The 24,292-nt window shown below is 33.7% G+C and overlaps 1 protein-coding gene and 1 long non-coding RNA gene across 3 annotated transcripts; one reads left to right on the top strand and one right to left on the bottom strand.

Moving 5' to 3' along the window:
* Positions 1–1,287: 1,287 nt before the first annotated feature.
* LOC123553877 (uncharacterized) lies at positions 1,288–21,304 on the bottom strand. Of its 2 annotated transcripts, XM_053548708.1 has the most exons (4): positions 20,780–21,301; positions 3,387–3,480; positions 2,731–2,799; positions 1,288–2,021 (listed from the first exon to the last, which is right to left on the bottom strand). In XM_053548708.1, the coding sequence occupies exons 1-4, from the start codon at positions 20,984–20,986 to the stop codon at positions 1,534–1,536; spliced, it is 858 nt and encodes a 285-aa protein (XP_053404683.1). In that variant the 5' UTR covers positions 20,987–21,301; the 3' UTR covers positions 1,288–1,533. The 2 variants fall into 2 exon arrangements, with proteins under 2 accessions (XP_053404683.1, XP_053404684.1); XM_053548709.1 differs by lacking the exon at positions 2,731–2,799 and having other exon boundaries at positions 20,780–21,304.
* Positions 4,367–14,971, top strand: LOC123553878 (uncharacterized). The gene is made up of 5 exons (XR_008371811.1): positions 4,367–4,701; positions 5,123–5,176; positions 11,864–11,923; positions 12,268–12,324; positions 12,486–14,971. It is a non-coding gene; the product is annotated as an uncharacterized LOC123553878 (long non-coding RNA).
* Positions 21,305–24,292: the final 2,988 nt, after the last annotated feature.

Genomic DNA, 24,292 nt, shown 5'->3' with positions numbered 1-24,292 from the left:
AGTGTTAAATTTCTTGTGTTTTTGGTTCGTTTTAGAACCTAGTAAATGTCTTTTCTCGCATTTTTGCACTTCAATTGTCTAAATATTATTGAAATTAGCATGTTTCTGAATGAAAATGACAATCATTGTAACGATTAAATGGATCTTAAATAAAAATTCTACGAATAAGGTAAAATAAATTGAAATACTGTTTGCACAGTGCTAAATTTCGCGTATTTTTGAGGAAGGGGGTGGCCTGTAATGAATTGTCATTTCTCTAGATTTTCTCAATATTTTGCACCAAAACTAAGCAGAATCATTGTAAAATAGGTGTACCTTGATAATGAATGCAAATTCATGGAAAGACCAAACAAAAATTTTCTCTTATAGGCTGATCACTACTAAATAGAATGTAAGCCTCCGCAGGTCTAGTCACAAGTAGTCCAAATATAAATAGTATTAATCTTTTTTCCTTTCCTAGTGCATTTTCTCGGCAGCAACGTGCTTATTTTTACCCTACCGCGTTACAGTATGTATCACTTTGCATTCTATTGAAATCGGCATGTTCCTATCGCATGCTAGGTAAATATGGCGGCGTAAGAATTTAATGACTCGAAAAGAGAAATTGAAAGAAGCGAAAAATAGTAAATTCAGCGGGTTGTATTTAACGAACTGTAGTTTTCTTATATAAAAGTTAACACCCCCTTTTCTATTTGTTTTGTTTTTCTTAAGTAGCGATCTAGTTCTTTATGGGAATATAAGTCTCTGAAAATCTGATATGCTATAAAATGTCAAAAAACCGTTATGAAGTAAGTGGATTTTATATGAAATAAAGAACAGCTGGATTTAGTGGTGTTCAGCCTACACCGAATCCAGGCTTTATTCTACGTTTCCGGATAAATGACGTAACGCCGTTACTTCCGGTTTATCAAACGTGCAGAATTACCTTAAGAGGAAATATTGAATGTTCTCTATGAAAAACAAGTAGATAATGTATGTGATTGACACGACTGCACGAAAACTCGACATATTTTAAACGAAAACACGACGTTAAGAGGACGCCGACACGCCATATTTATCCACCATTATTAAGAACAGCCGCTAAGACCATGTATGGTAATAAAGCAAGTAATGTAATGATCAACACTTTCGCTGTTTCAAAAATAAGAAACATCGTTGTCGTTGTAAAGAAACGGTTTTACGACAGAAGACTAAATTTCGCTTTCAAGCGTTATGACTTTAATATAATAGTGCTTAAACGAAGTAAGTGGTCAAAATAAAACTGTCTTCTAATTTAAAAATCGAGTAAAAAAGCAATATAGGTTTATTGCAGAAATCTGAAACAATTGGATTCTATAGCATATTTATCATTTATAAAAAAATCCTTGAGGTCTTCATGTAAACATTGCCGTTACTATCCACAGCCTGTTGTTATTATTATCAGTTATTTTCAACAATTTTGATCGTGAATACCGGCAAAAATACATAAACCACTATGTGATTTATACTGACAGTTACCCATTCCAATACAGTGAGTGGAAGGCGTAATGCTCACTATTTTGTGCAAATTGCGCATGTAAATTCCCTGTTTTGAACGTATCTCGGGCAAGGCAAAGACCCGCACTGAGCTGTAACTCTGTAGAGCAAAGCTCCGTCTTCGTCCCTGTAACCGGCTGGATCTGCTTCCGGTGATTCGTCTACGCATATGTATTGAGTACCAGCTTTGGAGCCGTGGTGACCAGCCATGAGATATCCATTATATTCTAGGTACCAGCCGTCAAAGCAATCATTCTTCCCGGGAACCATCAGTGAGCTAACTCTAACACTGCTTCGACAAACGGCACATGGGACATTTTGATTTTGTAAATTGTTTTCAACCTTGACTAAATCCATTATGCCAACCATTCCATCATTATATTCCACGCCATACATGAAGGCATTCCCAGCGCTGCTTGTGAAACGGCCCCAGACAGGGTTGTGTGGCAAGCATTGGAAATTTGTAGCTGCTCCTTGATGATCATGCCAAGATCCACCCACAATACCTATATATAGAATTTAGCAGAAAGATTGTGATGAAGGTTTGCTGTAGGAAAATGTAGTTCAGTTTGACTAAACGGTACATTTAATCTAAATGAATTCATTATGACACGATTGCAACTAAACAATAAACATATTTGAGTTATATTACAATTTTCGAGAAGACAGAACTAGTGTTTTATGGAGAAGTGCGATCTCGGATGCCGCGCTGGATTTTGAACACGAGGTCTACAGATTGTTCGATAGACTAGTTATCTACAACAAAACAGCATCCCGTCATGTTAATTAAAACAGTCATTGCTGGTGCATTACAAGAAGTAATGTAGTAAGCCTGGTAGGATAGGAACTTGAGCGGTCATATTGAATTCGGCTGTTTGTCAGGTTGACATGCCGATAACGAACACAGTGTTATGATATGAGTTTAAGTAAGCCAAGCGAAATAACTAAGAAAAATTGTTTTAACTCTTCTATTTTTATAATCATAAATCCTGATATACTTAGGGTTGGATCAGCCACGACCTTGCCCTGGTCCACAATTTGGCCAAATACAACATAGACCATGGACCAACATCATAAAATCTCCAAGAATAACATTTAATCAAAGCCAATCCACATTTGTTAAACCATAAATACATCTACCGATCTCTTATCTAGATCAGAGCAAGGTTCTAGCTGGTTCAAACCCCAAGTATCTGTGTAACTGCAAATACATACCGTCATATACTAATTCTGTATAATTGTCTGGACATGATGTTCGTCCCCATCTTACATATAGTGCACCACCTTCGATATATAATTACATAAATAAACTCTAGGAGGTGACATATTTACATTTCTTATTTACAGTTTATGACATATATGTACAGGTGATTAAGTCCTATACGCGACAGTACGATGGTGAAGTACGACAGTACGACGGACCGTCATCATCGTACTATCGCGCTTCGCCATCGTACTGTCGTGTTGTCACCATCGTACTGCCGCGCTTTGCCATCGTGCCGTCGTACCTTCGCGTTTCGCGTTCAAAGGGAGCAGGCGCTGGCCCTAACGGAGCACCGAACATTAGGGGTGATAAGCAAGTCTTGCCACAGTACTTGAGACAAACACAGGGGAATTTTCTGAAATTAAATGACCATTGCTTTTATCTAAGAAATCAATTTAATCCAAGAGTGCATGCAAAAATCTTTGTTGAATGATTTCTAAATGTCTCCTTTATTGTCTTTTTGTTTGAACGGAGTAATGTATTCGTTTCGTATGTTCCTGATAATATTAATAAGTCATATATAATCCCGCCTGACAAACTTGGACTGATACCATGATAAATGCTTATATGAATAAAATAATGTCAGTTTGAAATATATCTGAATTACCTGACTCATATAAATGAGGTACATGCTTCGGTTTTTCATGCTCATCCACATCCCTCTTTCTTCTGTCTTCAGCTTGATTACCTCTTTTAAATTGCTGAAAAATATTAAAATTCATAGGACTTTCATATCATGCATTGTAATTCATACGATAAGTATTTAAGTAAGTAGGTATATTAATTGTTTGTTACAGTAACCATTCATTCACTTACTTATTTACTCTGACTCACTTATTAAAGTAACTTACTTACCTACTTACTTACTTAGTAACTTACTTACAAAACATACTAACTTACTTACCTACCTTCCTTCCTATACTTACATACACCTACCTACCTACATACCTAACTACCTACTTATCACCTACTTACTTGCCTACTTACTTACATTGTGAATGCCATTTTTTCTTTGTTAGTAAATTGCTAAGTGTCGGATATTTCTTCTTTTTCTTTCATTTGGGACAAGTGTATACATGTATGATTTATATCTACTTAAGAATGTTTAGTAGATTTCAAGTGTTCGCATTATGATTTTGTTGTATTCTCTCAAATATTAAATGTAAACAAAAGAAATAAAACTTAGAATACATTTTTATAGTTCTTTGTGCTAACTAATTGAAACAAATTAAAAAAAATAAAAATAAACATAAATTTGAATTTATAAATAGGCTCAGCTTTGTTATTTTGTAAAACTCTAAAATATTTATATCGGGCTGTTGAACTAATTTTTAACTCTATTTTACGAGAAGCAAAAATAATACCAGCCATGGCGGCTTTACATATTTAAAGGCGTACGTAGGATTTATATAGGCAGATGGCCCCAATTTTTGAAAAATAATAAGATCGATGACAGTGTTGAAAATCGACAGTTTTCACTAAAATAAACTTTAAACTACCTAACTATGTCGTTTTTGATAATACCACTTTCTCAGTATTGATGTAAAATGAGTTTAGAGTACGACCGGTGCAGGCATTTCGCGTTAAAATTGCTGAATTTGGCCATTTCAGACTCAAAATTCGCTTATTAGCAACCATTGCTTCAGTTAACAATATACAGCTATTTCATTTGTTAATTCTATTTAATATTTTCCTTAAACCAGAAACTGAAGCAAGGGTTGCTAATAAATGAATTTTGGAAAAAATGGTATTATTTGTCTGGCCTTTCTCACGTATAAGAGTGGCCTCCCTTGAAGCCAGGTGCTCGTTGCCAGGCAATATTATAGGTGGCGCCGCTGTCAACATGTGCATGTGAAAACGAAAGTAGATTGTTTATCTAGGAATTATTACAACATTTTACCCTTTTACGTTGAATTTTTAAGGTAAGTAGATAAAATGCCATTTTTGTTGTGTTAAATTAACTAGGGAAGTATTCATTCCATTCTATTTAAATGGAAATGGAGCAGAATTATTGACACACAAGTGGCACAACGGTACAGACTGTTAATGTTATCTGTGACACTCACAATAATTTGCAGTAGGAAGACAAAAAATCTACTAACACAGTGACAGTGTTTACATTTTGCATTATTTTTCTGATTCAACCTGATGAACAGTGTGTACACATTGAATACATGTACTGTATATGAAATTAATGAAGCAGTAAGCTATAAAAGAATGATTGAAGGTCAACAGAATATGATTGAAATTATAAAGGCCATTAATGTAGTTTCTTATTATCATTATTATTGACATATTGCGATGTCTTGCACTAATCACTGTTTGTTTTGTATTATATTTCAGATATGAATATTGAGGCTATTATTTACTTGCCTTCAACTGGTCAGTGGTCAAAAGGTATGTCTTTTTGATAATTGTAAAATTTTACTTTCACACTTTTTCTTATGATAATTAATGGCCTCCCAAGTTAATCTCCACAGTTCTTACCATCTGCCTACTTTATTTCTACTGAAAGCATAAACACTTTAAAATAACTATTCTATATTCTGTATATCCAGGGTTGCAGTGTATCACATGATCTCTTTGAAATTTCTGTGACCTATATTTTCTAGAGTAAAAGAAAATGTTTGTCATATTTTGCAAGAGTAACACAAGATCAACTGAGACTCAAAATATAGTTGTGGTGTGTGACTTACTTGTTCTCATAACACAATGAAAGATCAGCTGCTGTGGAATGCTAATCATACAAATGTACCTGCCAGAACATTACCTTTTAATTCAAGAAAGTTGCTTTTAAATCAGTTTTGTGGCTCTATATCTATAAACGTGAGGGCATATTAATAAAGCTTCTAAGATTATTTTCATGTAAGATATTCAATATTTTGTTAGAGACCTGAAGTTGAAATATTTTCTAATTTAAAATATGAGAAACATTATGAATATGACTCTGTAATTAAATTAATTGATGAATCATATGGAAGATTATTTATGCAAAAATTCTATTATTGTATTTGATCAAACGCTTTATGATTAATGACAACTATTATTGCATTTGGTAAAGTGCTTTATTGTTGATGACAAACATTATTGCATTTGGTCAAATGCTTTATGATTGTAGACAAATGTATGTTATGTAACGCAATTTTGATGAATATAAACACTATATGCTTGGTGTTTGATAACATACTTCCTGCATAGCTCTATATCAAATGTTCGCATGCATATACTTCTATTAGTCTGATGCACAGAATAAATCAACTGTTTGCATGTATGACCATACTTTGATTTTGTAAAGTAGCTCTTCTATAATGCGTTTGCATTAATTACAGTTTTAAATAGGAAAAAAAGAAATTTCGACACTTGGCACAGCGACAATGCACTATCCACCATACACTAAGTTCCTTGACTTCAACGAAGCCGGGAACCGGCAAGTTTTGATAAATTTTAACGCTAGGGGCGCCACATGTCCTAAAATTATAAGGACTGATCCCTAGGCTTGTTCAATTGCTATAAAGGAACAACAACGAACAAGTTCTTTTAAATTGCCAGTATGTTTTAAAAATAAAAATTGTTTTTTCACTAACTTGCTTACAATCTATCCAAACAACATATAGAGTACCTTCCATGTGAAAAAAAACTTACAGAAAATGTCATAATCGTAAAATAAAAAAATGTGAAAATGAAAGTAAGATAGATCTCCGGTTCTAAATTTAGCGCGTTCAAACGTGGTTATAATAAAACCCGGCCCGGCCCAAACCACGGAAATAGCCGATTCTGATTGTACGGAAACCACCGGAAACTTACGGCCGGAAGGCTAATATAATTACGAATGATATCGTGTCGATATCAACTTACATATTTAGAATTTAGTAAAAAAAAAAAACACTGAACTTTATGATGCCCGCCGCGAGGAACTTCTTTGATGAATGGGTTAAAACTGCGTGTTCTTTCTGGTTGCAAAAACGTCTTAATATAATTTGTAAACTTGTACACAGGAAATCGTTATACATAGCGTTGTTTTGACGAGCCTTCTAATTAGTTCCCGATATTTTGTATCGTTATCATTATATACTATCTTATAATCACGTTTTGTCCAAAAAGTTGTTATATTTCGAAGAAAGGAATTCCTCTCGGGCCTCAAAGAGTTTTTGTTTCACCTGTGCATTCCCAAAGCCTAAATAATTCTTTGTGTCCGGTAACATGCCTAAAAAATAGGTAGTAAAAAGGCAGGATTTTTTATACTTTTTTGTTCAATGAGACTTTACGGAAATTATTTTTATGTCAAAAAAAATGAATACGAATAATTTCTAATATCACTGACAATTTTTAGAAAATAGAATGAGCAGTTTTTTAAAACTTTTTATTAAAAAGTTTTTAAAAAATCTCAAAGACCATAAAACAAATATATAGAAACAAATAGTGAGATAGGTTTGTTCACGCAGGATTCTGAGTATCTCTTGAACTTAGTCGACTGAATTGACGTACGATGAAAGTCACAAATTGAATATATTGTGGTACATTGCAGTTTGTGGCATAATCGATTTCATATTCGGCAGGTTCCTATAATGTTTTATATATATATATTTTAAGTTTGCAAGTGATCTCTGAATAAACTGACTTTAATACTTAAGTTATATTCAAATTAGTTCAAAACTATATAGAGTAGAATCGAGATACAAATTTTACCTTTTTTCATTTTTGTACAGATGTCTCGTAAACCGGAGGTCGCGGGGTCGAATCCTGTCAGCGGATTTTGACCGTGACTCCAACAGTCCCTTCTTTCGGTGCGAGTACTGGTTACTTTCCAGGAAGCAGTCATCGAGTGTATTTCACATTAGTTGGTGAACCAAACTCGACGCGAAAAAGAAATCTTTTAAATGGGAACAAATTACCATTTAACTGCACTCAATATACAGAACGATTCACACTGTTTCGTGAAAAAGACCAAGTAAACTTGAACTTGTTAAGGTTCGTTTGGATATTTACCAATGCTCTACACTTTCAGATTATGAATTTAGATACTTCAAAATTAAACTTCAATGGTTAGACATATCTTGCAAAACTTTGCAATTTATTTAGGTTGATTTGATATATATTGTATACAGAATACCTTTTCAGTCAGTTTGCTAGTGCTCGCATTTTTGATACAATAACAACAGAAGGATCGTTTGAGCCCGCTAATCATAATTTACAAATAAGTCTCGAAAAAGCAAAATACAACTTTGAACGGATGTTGTTTCTTCAAATCTCACAAATTTCTTCATTAAGATTTTTTTTGTAAATTTATCAATATCACAATGTACTGCAGACGATTTACTCTAACACTGCTTACTTTACTATGGTTACGTGACCACACCGGAAGTGAACTGTACTTGGATCTATATTGAGCAGCTTTAATGCTGTCGCATTCTGAGACCTTACGTTTTGTGAGTTTTTCATTGGTAGAACCAAACCTATTGTATTATGCAAATAAAACTGTTGCTCTTCTTTTGTATATACCGAGTAATTGTACGATAGTTTGCAGTTTTTTACGAAAGATCTGAGTGTAATTTTTCAGCTATAATTGGTTTGTTAAACTGCCCATGTGTGGCCAAATCCATAAAGCATCTCAGAAAAGTTTTTAACCTTACAATTTTTTTTTCAACTTTACGGTAAAGAAAGTGTAATGAGCGGGATTTTCCAGAAACAAGTTGCATCCTTCATAACTTGTTTAAATAATAGTAAAAGTTGATCTTCACCCGATATTGCATTGTACTGAAACTCCTTACGCAAATCGCGTCGAGAAATCACATTTTAGCTCAACCCTAAATATATATAGTTGTGACGTTTCTGTTTTACGGAGATTGATTTATTTTTTGGGTTTCCATTATATCCAAAAAGTGATTATGTTTCATTTGGTATAGCAGGCCCATTAAAACCTATATGTTTTCAAATGGAATGACTAAGTAGTGTGTTCTTTTTTCACAAAAAATAGGCCGGGTTCACACATGTATGAACACAAGATAAAGTAATTTAACCCTATGTATAAATAAGCGCATCGTCTTTTAATCAGTACGAAAGTATCGATCTCTCATAGGGAGACACGAAATGTAATATCACATGCGCAGAAAAACAAAATAGCGTTGTTGCGCATGTGATATGAAATTATTGTTTTTATCATTAAATCTATATTTATAGTCCTTTCCATTGTTCTAGATGTAGTCACATGTTCAACGATAAAAAATCGTATTTTCTCGAAGGCGGAGCCAAACACTCATATTGACCTCCAGCTGTGACGTCCACACGTTATTACGTTAAAACAATGCGACGTCGTATACAATTAACCACGAAAGATGACCTAAGGCTGCAGACATTTGTATCTAATGTTTATACTTATGAGTAGGCTGGATTTGATAATAAAACAATTGTCGTTTTTATGTGTGGTCGATATGTGGATTTATCGACCTGTTAAAGCGATATCAAGTCGATAAATTCGCTCGAGGTTGATATTGCTTTTATCAGGCCGATAAATCCACATATGAGCCAAGCCATGAGAAAACCAACATTGTCTATTGCGATTAGTTTTTAGTTTATACAAATTTGTTTTAGCTCGATTTTGATGAAAGCTTCAAGCTTATTGTAACCACTCTCGAGTCCGCTTCCTGGAAAAACCAGTACTGGTGTCATATGAGAAGTCATGGTCGTGACCCCAGTGGGGCTCGAACCCACGACCTCTGGATTGAGCGGCCAACACGTTATCCACTAGACCACCGCTCCCTATTGCGATTAGAGAAACCGTAGCAAACAGCATGGATCCTGACCAGACTGGGCGGATGTTGGTTTTCTCATGGCGCGGCTCATATCGACCTCACCAAAAGGCAATTATTGTATAATATCACATGCGCAGAAATTGAAAATAACGATTTTGCGCACGAGATATAAAAACGTTTATGATATATTATTCAAGTTAAACGAATGGGAAAAGTGCATTGGACATTGTGTGGGGTATAATAATTTAACATCTGAATTGCACACATTTGTAATCCATGCTTTAAAATGTTCATTTTAAAAACAAAAAAGTTAACATTGTGTGAATAGTTGTATAAGCATATAGCAAAAGCATAGTTCGTAGTCCGACCGGACCGGTTTTTTTTTAATTCTGTGTTAAAAAGATATGCTAGTATTATTTCAAATATAAAAGAAAGAGAAATCAAAAATTAAATAATCTAAAAACAAAACTAACGTTAGCAGTAAATTGTTAAAACATGAAAGTTCATTGCTATCACTACCCTCCCATTTATTCGTATTAGATATTTACCGTTTTTTATTGTTTTGTTTTAAACAGACTGAGCGGACATGTTTCGGGGTGTGGAAGGGGGGGGGGGGTCCGGGTTCGAAACTTTGCCACCAATCTTTCATATTTTATACTCCAGCTCATTCATTTCTACAACTTACTGTAACTCCGGGTATCATCTCCATACAAAATCACCCGGTTTTGTTTAAAGCTAAATCATATGATTTATCATTTGAGCAACATTTTGTGATATTTTGTTTTCAGTTTTCTATTACATAAAGTTATACCTCTTCTGGAAATGTTTACTTTGATATTTTTTATGAAATTTTGTAATTGCCCCCCTTTAATATGAACAAAAATGTAAAAAGTGGACTGTGTTTTTAGATTTTGATATAATTTATTAGTTTATTTAGTTTTATATTCAAATTTGAATACTTCAACAACCTGAAACAAATGGCAAGTATGAAAACAGCGCATAGCTTCGTAGTTCATCTATTTTCGATCTATCTTGGTTGCGCAACCGAGATAGGCAAAAGGGGTATAATAATAATTTCATAAACTTACATTTCTAGTTAATTTTCGCAAAATGTGTACTTACCAATGCAAATCTTTGACAACCTTAATATAAGAGTGTTTATATTCATATGTTCCCTAAGACAAGATATTTTCATTAAATTAAAACTTAATATGCTAAAACGCTATCTTGGTCGGGCAACCTAATTTTATAAATACTTCCAGTGCACGGTATAGACCCCTTCGCCTTATGTCACATCGTTAGGTGTGAAATAACGACGTACATTTAACTAGCCTGTCCAGTTCTGTTGAAAGTATCCTGCAAACTGCTATCTCGTGTCTGTCCGGTACACAAAATGACACATCGACTGCCGAACGTATTACTTCTTTGATTGAGTGTGATTCAAATATCTTGTTATTTTAGGTCTTCGCTTATGTCAAGTGCAATACTTCATCAAACATACGTATCATCAATATCAAATACTTTGCTTCTACTTTTGTAATAATGAAATAAAATACACATAATGGCCTTGATAAAGATGACGGTATCACCATTCGTAATTATATTAGCCTTCCGTCCGTAAGTTTCCGGTGGTTTCCGTACAATCGGAATCGGCTATTTCTGTGGTTTGGGTCGGGCCGGGTTTATTAATAACCCCGGCTACCTCTTTCTACGAGAGTTTCTTGAAGGGATCAGCTATTAACTGTATTCTCAAATAAGTAAGCTGGAGTTATCGTTCTTCATTTAAACGAAAATGGACCCAGCTAACAAAATATGAAGACATGAAATTACGTATATGAATAAGCATAAAGCGCAATACAGAAATCGTTGCTCTCTTGACATTACACAAGTACTTAATGACATTACAGTGTATGCATGTAATAACTGTAATAAAAACAGTTGATTAACAATGAGAGAACGTATTTGCTAACATTTAACTAGTCTCCAATAGCCCAAATCAAGTAAATGACTACCAGTTCTCTTTTGGCACTTGGCGTTAGAAAAAATACTTTGAAAAATTATCATGAAGCTATACATAAGATACTAAGGATTTTGGCATTTAAAGCATTAATTGGTTTACTTATATCCATATATAAGTGATCTAAATTGCAACATGTAGCATGCGTTTGTCATCAACAATAAAGCACTTTACCAAATGCAATAATAGTTGTCATTAATCATAAAGCGTTTGATCAAATACAATAATAGAATTTTTGCATAAATAATCTTCCATAGAATCACACAATTGTGCATATTGGTTATGTCATAAAATATTATTTTACTTTTTTTATTTCAGGGAGTATTTCTGTATGTCTTGAAGCATTGAATGCCCCAAAACAACAAGTATGATAAGAAGGTAATTAAGAACTCTTTTCCTTGCCTTTCACAAAATTACAAAACCTGTAACTGAGGAATTGATTTACCAAAGGAAGATCTGATAAATAAAACTTCAAAACACTAATTATGCTCCGATGTACACACAGATTGTACCTTGCATTTTTATTTTTATAAAGATGAGAAGATAGTTCATGTAGGTATATATTTGTTTCTGCACAAGATTCAGAATCAATTTTCTATCAACTATGACAAAAGCAGACAGATTTCAATATATGTCATAACAAAATTCAATATTTCAGTAACTTCATTTCAAAAGGATATATTAAAAATTTATCATTGAAGTTGCTTTATATTACATTACAGACCAGAGTATACAGCTTCCCAAAATGTTGAAAGATTAAGCTGTTTTTCTATGGACTTGTAAGTATTTTGAATGTTTGATTTCTCTTTTTAACCTTATGATTGAATATTTCATTTCAATTAGTCATGACACTAAGTCTTTTTCTAGTAATTTGCATCTACATTTCAACATGTTTACACTTTTTTACACAGAAAGATATTTTTTATTTCTTTCATTCTAGGTATACTATCTAGGCTGAAAACAGCCATGGACAATGAATTTGGAGGTGCATGCTGGAGCATCAGAAAGTACATACTTGGAATAAATAATTGCACAATACACATTTACTGAGAAATGGCTAATGCTTATGTTAAAGTCCAATATTCATGTTTGTAACATTTACTTGGCGGTAATAGTTACAGTGTTGAAAGAGACTACCCGTGTTACATTTCAATTTAAGTTACAGTGTGGATGCTAATTCTAAATTCTTGATAATCAAGTGTTTTTAATAACTTATGAAAATATTTATCAAACTGTGTAATTTATCACATTCCTACATCATTATTTTATATAAAATGCTTGTAGTTATATAATATATGTCAGGTTAAATGGTAATAAATTTTGTTTCTGTGTAAATATCTTGCTTTTTGAAAAATGAAAATGATACATTCAGTGGCCATCATCTGTCAAAAAGTTATTATAAATGCAACAGAACTTATGAAAAGTTATGCAGTTACTTTTCACAAGTTCATGGAATAGCAGAATATACATAACATTGTATAGTTTTCCTAACTTGTATCTGGGGCCATCATAAATTAATTGCTAGATTAAATTTTCTTCACAAGGGGAAGGAAGTTTTTTTTATTTATTTTTTTATTTCAGATCAGATATTTTATTTTGCTTTAATGAGGATTTAAAATGACATAATTATAATAGTTATTTTTGTCAAATGGATTTGATTATAAGCAATAATAACTGAAAGTTAATAATTTATAACATTCTTTATAGAAATATTCCATAGATGATCTTGGAAACTAAAAATAGTAAGGGGAGGCATAAATATAGTGGGTTGGGAGTGGATAATAATTAATATAGTATGGTCTTACAAATATAAATCAATAAATACTTACCGGCAATAATATTGATAAGGTATGATGCAGCTATATGATAAATATATATTTTTTAGAATTGTGATTTGTTATGAGAAAAAAGGCTGATATATACAGTCTAGAGTCTTCTAGTAAGCTGCATAATTATGACTGGAACTAGCTCCATATTTCCTTTCTTTAACTTCATATAAGATAGTCAAGTATCACAATTATATGAATTCTAATATCATTTGTGTATTTAACTGAAAATACATTGCATTCGTTTTCTAAAGTAATAGTTAGCATTTGGTCATATCTCATTTTTGGCCTTCAATAACTGGAAAGGGAAGGCAATAAATGGAATTTATGATTATACACAAAATATAGAGAAGACTGAAAGCAGTAACTGATCAATAATAGCAGAATGCTTTAGCTTATGACTGTCAAAATTCATTGTAGTTTAGTAGATGATCTCTTTCTTTAAGGGGTTGGTAGGTGAAATGTCAATATCACAGTGACCCTAAGACTGAAATATTTTATTATGGAAAGCTGAATGGTAATTTTGCCCATGGTCATCAGGCTTTAAATCATAACAGATGAATAATTTGGGGTCAGTAGATCAAAGTTAAAGGTCACTGACAATTAGATAAAGAGTGATTCAGGTTATATAAGCTTGAGAACACTTTCACTTATTATGATCATCCATCATTTTAGCATGAATGCCTATGTTCAGTAGATGACCACTATAGTGTTTGGCAAATAGGTCAAAGTTCAAATTCAAACCATACTGAAAATAAATGCAAGTTACATGCACAGTCACCACTGACAGGCCATAATGGGAGACATATAATTTTGTCCTTTTTGTGCCCCCCATGAGTGGTGGGGGCATATAGATTTGCTCTTGTCCGTCCGTCCTTCCGAGAATGTTGTGTCGCACCTAGCTCCAAAAGTATTTGAGGTACAGTTACAAAACTTTACAGGAATGTTGGTCAGCATGTGTAGTTTTGCACCTGGGGTTTTGCGTCCTGATTCATTCAGTCGTGTAAGAGTTATGGCCCCTGACTTTGTAAAAAATGGTCATTTTAATGTTGTGTCGCACCTAGCTCCAAATGTATTTGACGTACAGTCACAAAACTTTACAGGAATGTTGGTCAGCATGTGTAATTATGCATCTGGGGTTTCGTGTCTGCCGTCCGGATTCATTCAGTTGTGTAGGTGTTATGGCAAAGACTTAGTAAAAATTTGGTCATTTTAATGTTGTGTCGCGCGTAGCTCCAAAAGTATTTGACCTAGAGTCACCAAAGTTTACAGGAAAAAAGATTAATGGCGACATATATCAATCTGTTCCGTAACGTCTGCAGTTCATTCTAAGCCATGCCGCCAGGGTGAATACTGCGACTGGACCGAGTTATGACGTCATCAAAATGGCGGCCATTTTTGAAAAAAAATATATATATATCACCATCTTCAAATGATTGATTGTTGTTTGCTTTTGTTGCTGAAAGTGAATTTTGTTGTAGTTTACATTGTATACATACATAATCATTAGCACTATCTTATTTTAAATAAAAAAGCGTCATTTATACAATATTAAAGATATCTTGTGCCCAAATTTCATATCTGAATATATGAACAATTATCGCATATCATTTATGGAATTATAAAATAACCATGTTTGTGAGTATGAAAGGCGGTGTGTAAGGTTTAAAAACTACATGCTAATTAATGTGTAAGTAAACACAGTATGAATATATTGAGCTACTAAAACTCTAGAAGTTTGTTTGAAACAAATGTTGTTACTTTACAGACATTTAATTGTGATTTATCATTGCAGTATACACAGTTAGTTTATATATTTAGCCAAGGTAAAGATGTTTAATGAGGATTTACTAGATTTAGATCAATTTGCAATGATGAAATATTTATGTAAAAGGTGAGCATAGTACATCTTTAAAGGGACGTGAAATAAAGGAAAAGCTTTGTTGAGGTAATTTATATGCTGCGTCATAATTATATGTAATTCAAAAATAGAAACCTGTTAATAATTATCTAGTAGTAATAATCTTACATAATTGAAAACAGTAATAATAGATTAGACAAACTTATAACCAAAAGCACAATCACGACCCTTCAAAATTGTATATTAATATACTTTAATATAATTATACATGTATCTTTCTGAATGAGTGCACGCTTTGCTTTCTAGTGACCTCTTCTCTTGCTATTTAACACAGCTGGACATAACTATACAATAAAAGAGTATAACTATATCTAATTCATCTTTGACATTTATAAGTTATTTTCTACTTTTCGTTGTGACATTCATGTATCTTCGCTATTGACCCATTCAAATTGATGTGTCGTTGTCAAACCCTTTAACCATCAAATATCATTCTTCCGTAAAATATACACAGCATTCAGTGAAAACTGACGTCTGAGAAGCATTTACAATCATTTCAGAAATGTTTAAGCCGCTGTATGAAACATCAACAAATTTGCTTCTAATTATATATTTATATATATTATTTTCTTGACAGTGTTTTAACATATGTTCGTTAATATCTTCTGTAAATATGTATCAAAATGTCTGATCACAACAACACTTAGCTCCAGTAGCATAACTTAACACAACATGGAAACTAAGTACGGGTATGATACATTAAACATACAGTGGTTAAATGAGCCCTAGTGTATATGCAACAGTCTTTTCTACCATTCGAGAATGCATTTAATATAATGATTGCGATTTCTCTGACATAGATTGATTTTGCATCTTGTAAAGATTGATAGAGCGTCAGTAGGGATACAATGGATCGCGCTATAATAACTTACGAAACGATTATTGTTGCAAAAGCAATAGAGTCAAATGTGACTGAAAATAAACAAACGCACCTTGTACTAACTAGAAGTGTTATAATGATTTTTTTAGGAAACAAGGGCACCGCAATGCGGAGCAGTATACGCCCCCGAAGGTATGACATGTGACCCATAAGTGTGACCTAGACCTTGAAGCCAGCCATCTGAAACATGCACTCTGCATGTTCTCTCGATTTGGTGAACATTTGTGCCAAGTGTCTAGTAAATCCTTCAAGCAGTTCAAGAGTTACAGAGCGGACACGAAACAAGAGTCATATTTGTGAACATTTATGTCATTTTCTTCGAAATCCTTCAAGGGGTTCAAGAATTATAGAGCGGACATGGAATTGCTTACGGACGGACGGACAAACCGGCACCGGCGTCATAATATAATACGCCCCCTTCGGGCGTAGAATAAAGCCTGTTTGTTTTCTGTCAAGACAGGCAATAGCAAATATTAGTTGTTGAAAGAGGCCAATGCTTTGTGGGTGAAAAATTACAAACGGCGATCAAAAAGTCTTACAATATTTCAAATACGTCTAAATTCGGCACTAAACACGAATAATCCAAACTATTGTCGATGAAACAGCAAATCAGTTTTTGGACGGAAAGATTTACAAACAATAGCTTTCCTCTACAGCTAAATTCTTTAGGGTAAAATGATTCTCATCCCTAAGGCTGGTACTTACAGGACCATGATAATCAAGATCTTATTTGGAAGTCCATACCTATTTCATTGAATGTTATCTACGTTAGTTGATTCTGGGTCCTTCCGCGGAAAGCATGAATGACAATTTAAACATGTCAAGGACAGTCACGTTCCCAACTCGTCACAGAATCGTATGTGCTAGACCCTTACATGCACGCATACATCCACAAACCTACTGCAACTTTTCGTGGTTATAACTAATAACATTTACAGGTTGCAGCCGGTGTATCATACATTAAACATCAAGAAGTAGTATAGAACTAAAATACTTCTTACACAGGTTATATATTTATGTAGACTACTCTTAGCCCATTAGAATCAGATAGCTATTATTAACCTTTCTCTAATTAGGTTGTCTATATTCCAAGAAACTTTGCGAATGGGCGCCATATGTTCTTTGCTGTTGACAATTGTGATTTCAAGAAAGACACTTTTGATAGCAAGAATTCTGTCGTAGAACTGTTATGAAAATTCTCCAAAAATGTTATCAAATGTTGTGCCAGCCCTTGACAATTGACAAAATTATCACAGAACTTTCAGGATTTCTCAGAATGCCAGACGATAGCAAATGTTTCCTCACAAAATCGTGATACCCATCATGAAAAGTTTCCTTCTCACAAACTGGGCTAATATGACCGACTTATTCTAAAATGAAAATAACAATCCAAACTGTGTAACATTGAAAGTTTATTGTTTAAAGACTCCATTATTGTTCAGTAATGTTTTGAGATCCTATGGAAACTATTAATCCTAACTCTGAAAGGCTTCTATCAAAATAAGACATATCTATCGGGAAAGAAACGTTAGAAAAAAGCAGGAATTCTAATCATTGCATTTGATTAAGTGCGAATGTTTAAGGTCATTGTAGAGTTCAACACGATACGAATGGTGGGTCAGCAAATTGGTACAGTGCGGTTCATGTGTAGCAGAGACATAAAGCACACATAAACAGCTACCGCAGTATTGGAATATGATGATATTCGTATATTTTGATGGTATAGCATATATCAAACAAATATATTCAACAAGAAAATAATATGTTGAAATAATGTGGGTGTGTAAGATATATTTTTATTATTTCACATTATTTAATTGTTTATATACTTCAATATTGTTATTACATTGACAACACATATTCTAGGATGGAAAACCAGAAATGATAAGATCCAGTTTTGCTGTGTAACATAAATAAATAATGAATTACGCAAAGTTATATTTTTATACTTGGCCGCCATATTGATGACGTCATAGATCGGTCCAGTCGTGGAACTCGGACTAGCGACATGTCTTTTTGTGACACTCAGACATGGTCTAACAGTTTGGTATATGTCGCCATTAATCTTTTTTTCCGATCGCACGGGATCCCCGTTCTGAATACATTAGCATGTACAGTTGTGCACCTGGGGTTTCGCGTCCGGATCCATTCAGTATTGTAGAGTTATGGCCCCTGACCTAGGAAAAAATTGTCATTTTAATGTTTTGTCGCACGCACCTTCGAAAATATTTTACCTACAGTCATTATTTCACTACACAAGACCAGACTTCTTGTTCAGACTTACTAAATAATGTTTGTGAAACATGTATGTTAAAATGTACTTGACCTAGAATCATAAAACATTAGAGGATTGTTTTATAGCCTATGAAGTGTTCTCTTTAGGATTTTACTCAGCTAGACCAGAGTTATGGCCAACTAAGTGAAAAATATACATAAGGTTCTTAAAAGCTTGTGTTGCAAACATCTTAAAATTGTTTAACCTGAGTCATTAAACCATGGCAGGAGTGGTGGCACCTGTGTCCTAGGGACACACATCTAGTTTCTGTTACCATTGCTATAAGACCAGCTCTTAAAAATGTTACAAGATGGTATAAACATTTATGATTTATTGTATAAAATACTGAGAGTTAACAATGTAAAACATAATGAACAAACAATCACTTCCTATTTCATGTCTCATTAACTGATATTTCTAACATCAGATTAATATCCTGCAGAAAATTGTGAAACAATCCTACGCTTGAGTGATTACAAGTAACAAGTAAACATCTATGATATTCAGCCACGTATGCAATTGTGAAACATTCCTACGCTCGAGTGATTACAAGTAACGAGTGAAAACGTTTTCTTCTTGAAGTTTTTCCAATTGCTGTTGTAATTCGTTTATCTTAGTAGTATTTTCAGATATATTTTGTTTTAAGCAATCGTTTTCTTCATGAGGTTTTGCATATTGACGTTGTAATTCATCTGGATGCCAGATATACTGTTGAATGAGTCCATTAAATTTTCCACAGTATAACGAATTCCGTGTTTGTATATAGGGTTGTTGGGATATTTTTCTTTCAAATATCCGGTTAGATTCTTAACAATTCTTATATACTCCTAAAACGAAATAAACAAAATAACTTTTAAAAAATCATCTCAACTCATGTATTATGCAACGTATAAATAAACTGTTTACACCAATATTAAAATATTCAAGCGGTGGGTAAATAGTTAGACACATAATTATTTTTCTAAAGCTTGTTAAAAGCTAAACTTACATTTTAGATGTTTAATTCCACTTATTTCCGTTGTATAATTCAACAACACAAACTTGTTTGCTTATTGTTCCATCTCTTGAGATGGAATATTTTAATTCGGTAAGTCACACTTGACTGAGCTACTGATATCGAAAGCTGTTGTAATTACAAGCTGGCCAATTAAACTCCGTGACCTTAGAAATAACCTCTGACGTTAAACTATTCTTTCCTAATTGAGGCGACTGTCTTACTGAACGCGTTCCATGGATTACATATTACTAAACCCGAGGATTGATTGCATGATTCTTTTATTTCCTTTATTCTTGAAGAACATAACATATGTACATTCTGTCGACCAGATAGACATATATCAGCAAATTTAAATGTGAACAACTGAATATTATCGTTACCTTCAAATGCATGGTTAATATGTGAAAACAAACCCCATTGCGACCCTCTTAACTATGCGCAACAAATTCACGCATGGAATCGTTTAGGAATGACCGGGTCAATGTCTATTGCCGTATTTACTCTACTGAAAGTGGTAACAGATTTAATTTGTTGTTGGATTTAACAATTTATGTTAAATAATTAACGTAAATACTTACCTGACATTTTTTGACAGTATAAAACAGACATTGCAACCAAACTTTTACAAGATGATCATTTTATATTTATATAGATGTGCCCTAGAAGGAACTTTTGCTATGCTTTAACTTGTTTACGTAAACGAAAGTTCGAATGTTCTAGATGCGGAAGTGGAAATCAATACATTTTCATTGGTTGACTTAAAAGTAGGTGGGAATGTCATTCATAAAGCAAGCGTTGTAAATCCTATACACCGTAATTACCAATAAGGAAAAAACTATTGTAAATTGTTTTTTCAGTGTGGAGTTTAAATTTTCCTTCCGGGTTTTTAATGAAATATATTTTATATAAAATATATGTTTTCTTCCCTGGATTCAAACCTTGTGGGGTTTTTTAATTGTGTAAGTGGACCTTGTCATCAAACCGGAGTTTTTTTTAATTGACCATACCGAATGCTTTTTTAATTGTGTGAGCTTCCAGCTCCCGGGGACTCGGGTCCATCAAACCTAAGGTTTTCGCAGTACCCTTGGTACTGTGTCAGCATTGGTCAGTTTTGATCAAATGTTAAGGTCAAAATGGGGTCAAAACGCCAAAAGCGCTATTATACAATACTACTTACTTCAAAATATGTATTCTATATACCTTATTTCTTAACCTTAAAAAAATCATTCTAAATACTAATAATTTATTTTTCAGTTAACACACGTTTTTATCGCTTTTCATAACTTTGACAACAGTAAACTCATGCCTTTTTAAGGTAAAGAAAAAGAATCTTACCTGTTTTAACGCAATGTCTGCGTTCATGGAACCTCCTCCTTTTTTCATTTCTGCAAGATGATCCAATATCTCGTTGTACCTCCGATCACTTTCGCTGTTAGACGACGCGATCAAAAACAAAGATAGTACCAGACAGCCTATTCCAGACAATGATAGTAAAACGTGACCATTTTGTTTCAAGAGCGAAAAGAAACTTGCTGTTTTCATTATAGAAAGCTATGTATATTTTTCAAGTCCTGAAAGAAGTTTTATTTCAACAAAATATACTTTACGAACGATTTCGACTTCGTTGTACTAGTTTCTAGTTTCAAAACGAATTAACATTAATTCAATAAAATTATGTCCTTCAAACGTTTTTCTTGAATTGCGTCTATTTTCATAGCACATTGGGTTGCAGACGAACTAAACGAATTTTACAAATACAAATTTACATTTTCACCAAACCAACAGATTTATCAAACTATCTTGACGATATATTCTATTGAGTCCGCATAGGAAAGATGAGTTGATTATTATGTGCAAACATGCGTGTAAAATTGAAAAAGGACAAAGGAGTTCATATAAAGGAAGAAGGAAGAAAATGTTATATGACAACCTGTACAACTGTTTGAGTGTTGATGATAAATGTTAGCAATAACTGAAATGACTGTACTAAAACTGCACATTTTTACATACCAAATTATACATTGCCTATAATCAGATATTTACTCTAAAGTTGTTATTTGAAATAATAATGAAGATAGATAATAACAAAAATCTGACAAAAGGAAACGAAATAAAATCATTCAAAAGATCCTTTGTTTGTTTTGTTTGTTTTGGGTTTAACGCTGTTTTTCAACAGTATTTCAGTCATGTAACGGCGGGCAGTTAACCAAACCAGTGTTCCTTGATTCTGTACCAGTACAAACCTGTTCTCCGCAAGTAACTGCCAACTTCCCCACATGAATTATCAGAGGTGGAGGACTAATGATTTCAGACACAATGTCTTTTATCAAATCGTCACGGAGAACATACGCCCCGCCCGGGGATCGAACTCTTGGCCCCGCGATCCGTAGACCAACGCTCTCCCTACTGAGCTAAGCGGGCGGGGAAAAGATCCTTTGGAAGCATGGAATGCAACCAAGCAACGTTATAGTAGTCTCGATACAACTGAGCGTATTGAAGCATGGAGTGCAACCAAGCAACGTTATAGTAGTCTCGATATAACTAAGCGTATTGAAGCATGGAGTGCAACCAAACAACGTTATAGTAGTCTCGATACAACTGAGCGTATTGAAGCATGCAGTGCAACCAAGCAACGTTATAGTAGTCTCGATACAACTGAGCGTATTGAAGCATGGAGTGCAACCAAGCAACGTTATAGTAGTCTCCATACAACTGAGCGTATTGAAGCATGGAGTGCAACCAAGCAACGTTATAGTAGTCTCGATATAACTGAGCGTATTGAAGCATGGAGTGCAACCAAGCAACGTTATAGTAGTCTCGATATAACTGAGCGTATTGAAGCATGGAGTGCAACCAAGCAACGTTAAAGTAGTCTCGATACAACTGAGCGTATTAAAGCATGGAGTGCAACCAAGCAAAGTTATAGTAGTCTCGATACAATTGAGCGTATTGAAGCATGAAATGCAACCAAGCAACGTTATAGTAGTCTCGACATAACTAACTGAGCGTATTGAAGCATGGAAAGTTATGAAAAGTGCAACACCCTTCTCAACTCTAGTACTAGCTTAAGTGGATATCAAAATATAATAAAGTTGAATGTTCTCCATGAAACACAAGTAAATAAGGTATGATGGTTGATTTCTGTCATGTCCTTCTGGCTTGTTGGCGAGGCGAAAACAAGACGTTTAGCGGGTACCGGCACGACATATTTATCCACCATAATTAAGACTGCCCCAGTCAAAATAAGAAAAGTCATATTTGGAAACTTATTATTTTGTACTGGTGACAGGAAGAGTTTGGTATGTTGGGTTAAAAGCTATAATTTCCTCCACCTTTTTTACATACACATCTATTTAAGCTTGATTAATACTTGAAAAATGCATATAATTCCACTTTAAAAGACCATGTTATGATGTATTGAAAAATGAAATAAAAATACTAGGTCACCAGCTTTGTTTCAATTTAATTTGCCCCTAGATATGGTGCTATTTTAAACATTTTTCAAACTTTCTGTAATCCTAAAATATATTTCAGTAAAGTACAATAATCAGCATAAAATTGATTATCTAAGATTTTTATAACGGAAAACAATATATCTATTTGAAACATGCTCAGAGAAATCAAAAGAACATGATTTTGTAAAGAAAGGAATACTTGTTCAGCAGACCCAAGGGCTATTTTTGCATATTTTTGTCAGTTTTAAGTTGGTACTTCTGCTATTGTATCGAGTTTCACATAATAGTTTGAGCGCTGGTATAAATAACAGACTCCAGTATATGTCGGATTGAAGCAATTTGAACTAAAAGTACTTTAAATGTATATATTTTGTAACAATGGTGATACTTACCCTAACCTTTAGTCAGTATATTATACATTTTGTACATTAAATGCATGCGAACATACAATAATTTGCGAATTTTTGCCGTACGCGACATTAGATAATCACTTCCGGGCATGCGCAGAAGACCGCACCAAATCTGCAGTGAGCTACATCGATTACAAATTGGCACGGTGTTGGGGTAAATATCGACCCGTCCGGAAAAACTGTAGCGAGTGCCTTTAAAAATATACATGATATATGATGCTATTATTATTCATATTGTTTGTTATGTTTGTTGATCAAAATAACATTGTCTGTTTCAATTTTAGGTTATTTAATATACACCTGTATCTCAGACTATCAATATCATAATACAAGAAATACATTAAACACTATGAAACCGTGATTCGTCATATCAATGAACCTACCGAACTGGCGTATATAACATGACATTGGTAAAAAATGAAATCTGGCCAGATGATGGTGGGAATGGGCTAGTTTGATTAGAATTTGATAGAAAATGACAAATTAATTGCAATTTTATTGAAAATGAGGATAAAACCCAAAAATATCACATTTTCACTGTTTTGGGTGTATTTTTTTCAAAAACTGCATATTTATAGGCTACTGATTGCTATATTCTGGCCATCAGAGGTAAAAGTGAACATCTATAACAGTTTAAATGTGTACTTTGCATGCAGATCAGAGTAGAAAATGTCAAAACAGGGCAAAACAAGGCTGAATTTAGGGTAGCTGCTTCAAAATTATGTCGCGACAGCTATTTTTGACAAAATCTGATGCTTTGTCTTATGGTACTGAAAATGCCGTAAAAACTTGGAAACTGGTGATATCAAGCTAAAACCTTGTATTTCTTCATGCATTTGGGTTTCTTGTACATTTCAAATGAAACTGGCACACTGTCAGAGAAAAAAGTTTTCTTATAGGCATACAGACACTAAATAGAAAAATGGCGCGAAAAAAAATGGTAGTCGCATAATGGCGGACACAAATAGTCCTTAGTTTTTTTG

The sequence above is a fragment of the Mercenaria mercenaria genome, chromosome 7, assembly GCF_021730395.1.
Source record: "Mercenaria mercenaria strain notata chromosome 7, MADL_Memer_1, whole genome shotgun sequence".
In the NCBI taxonomy this organism is placed as follows: Eukaryota; Metazoa; Mollusca; class Bivalvia; order Venerida; family Veneridae; genus Mercenaria; species Mercenaria mercenaria.
The sequence above is the reverse complement of the archived record's forward strand: the minus strand, read 5'-3'. Positions and strand labels throughout refer to the sequence as shown.

What these genes read in the sequence shown, in the direction of transcription:
- LOC123553877 (XM_053548708.1), bottom strand. Translation starts at nt 20,986, where the DNA reads ATGAAAACAGCAAGTTTCTTTTCGCTCTTGAAACAAAATGGTCACGTT. An exon ending in CAGACATTGCGTTAAAACAG is followed by an intron (nt 3,481 to 20,779) that starts GTAAGATTCTTT and finishes AATATTTTTCAG; the next exon opens with CAATTTAAAAGAGGTAATCA. An exon ending in TACAGAATTAGTATATGACG is followed by an intron (nt 2,022 to 2,730) that starts GTATGTATTTGC and finishes TTCTATATATAG; the next exon opens with GTATTGTGGGTGGATCTTGG.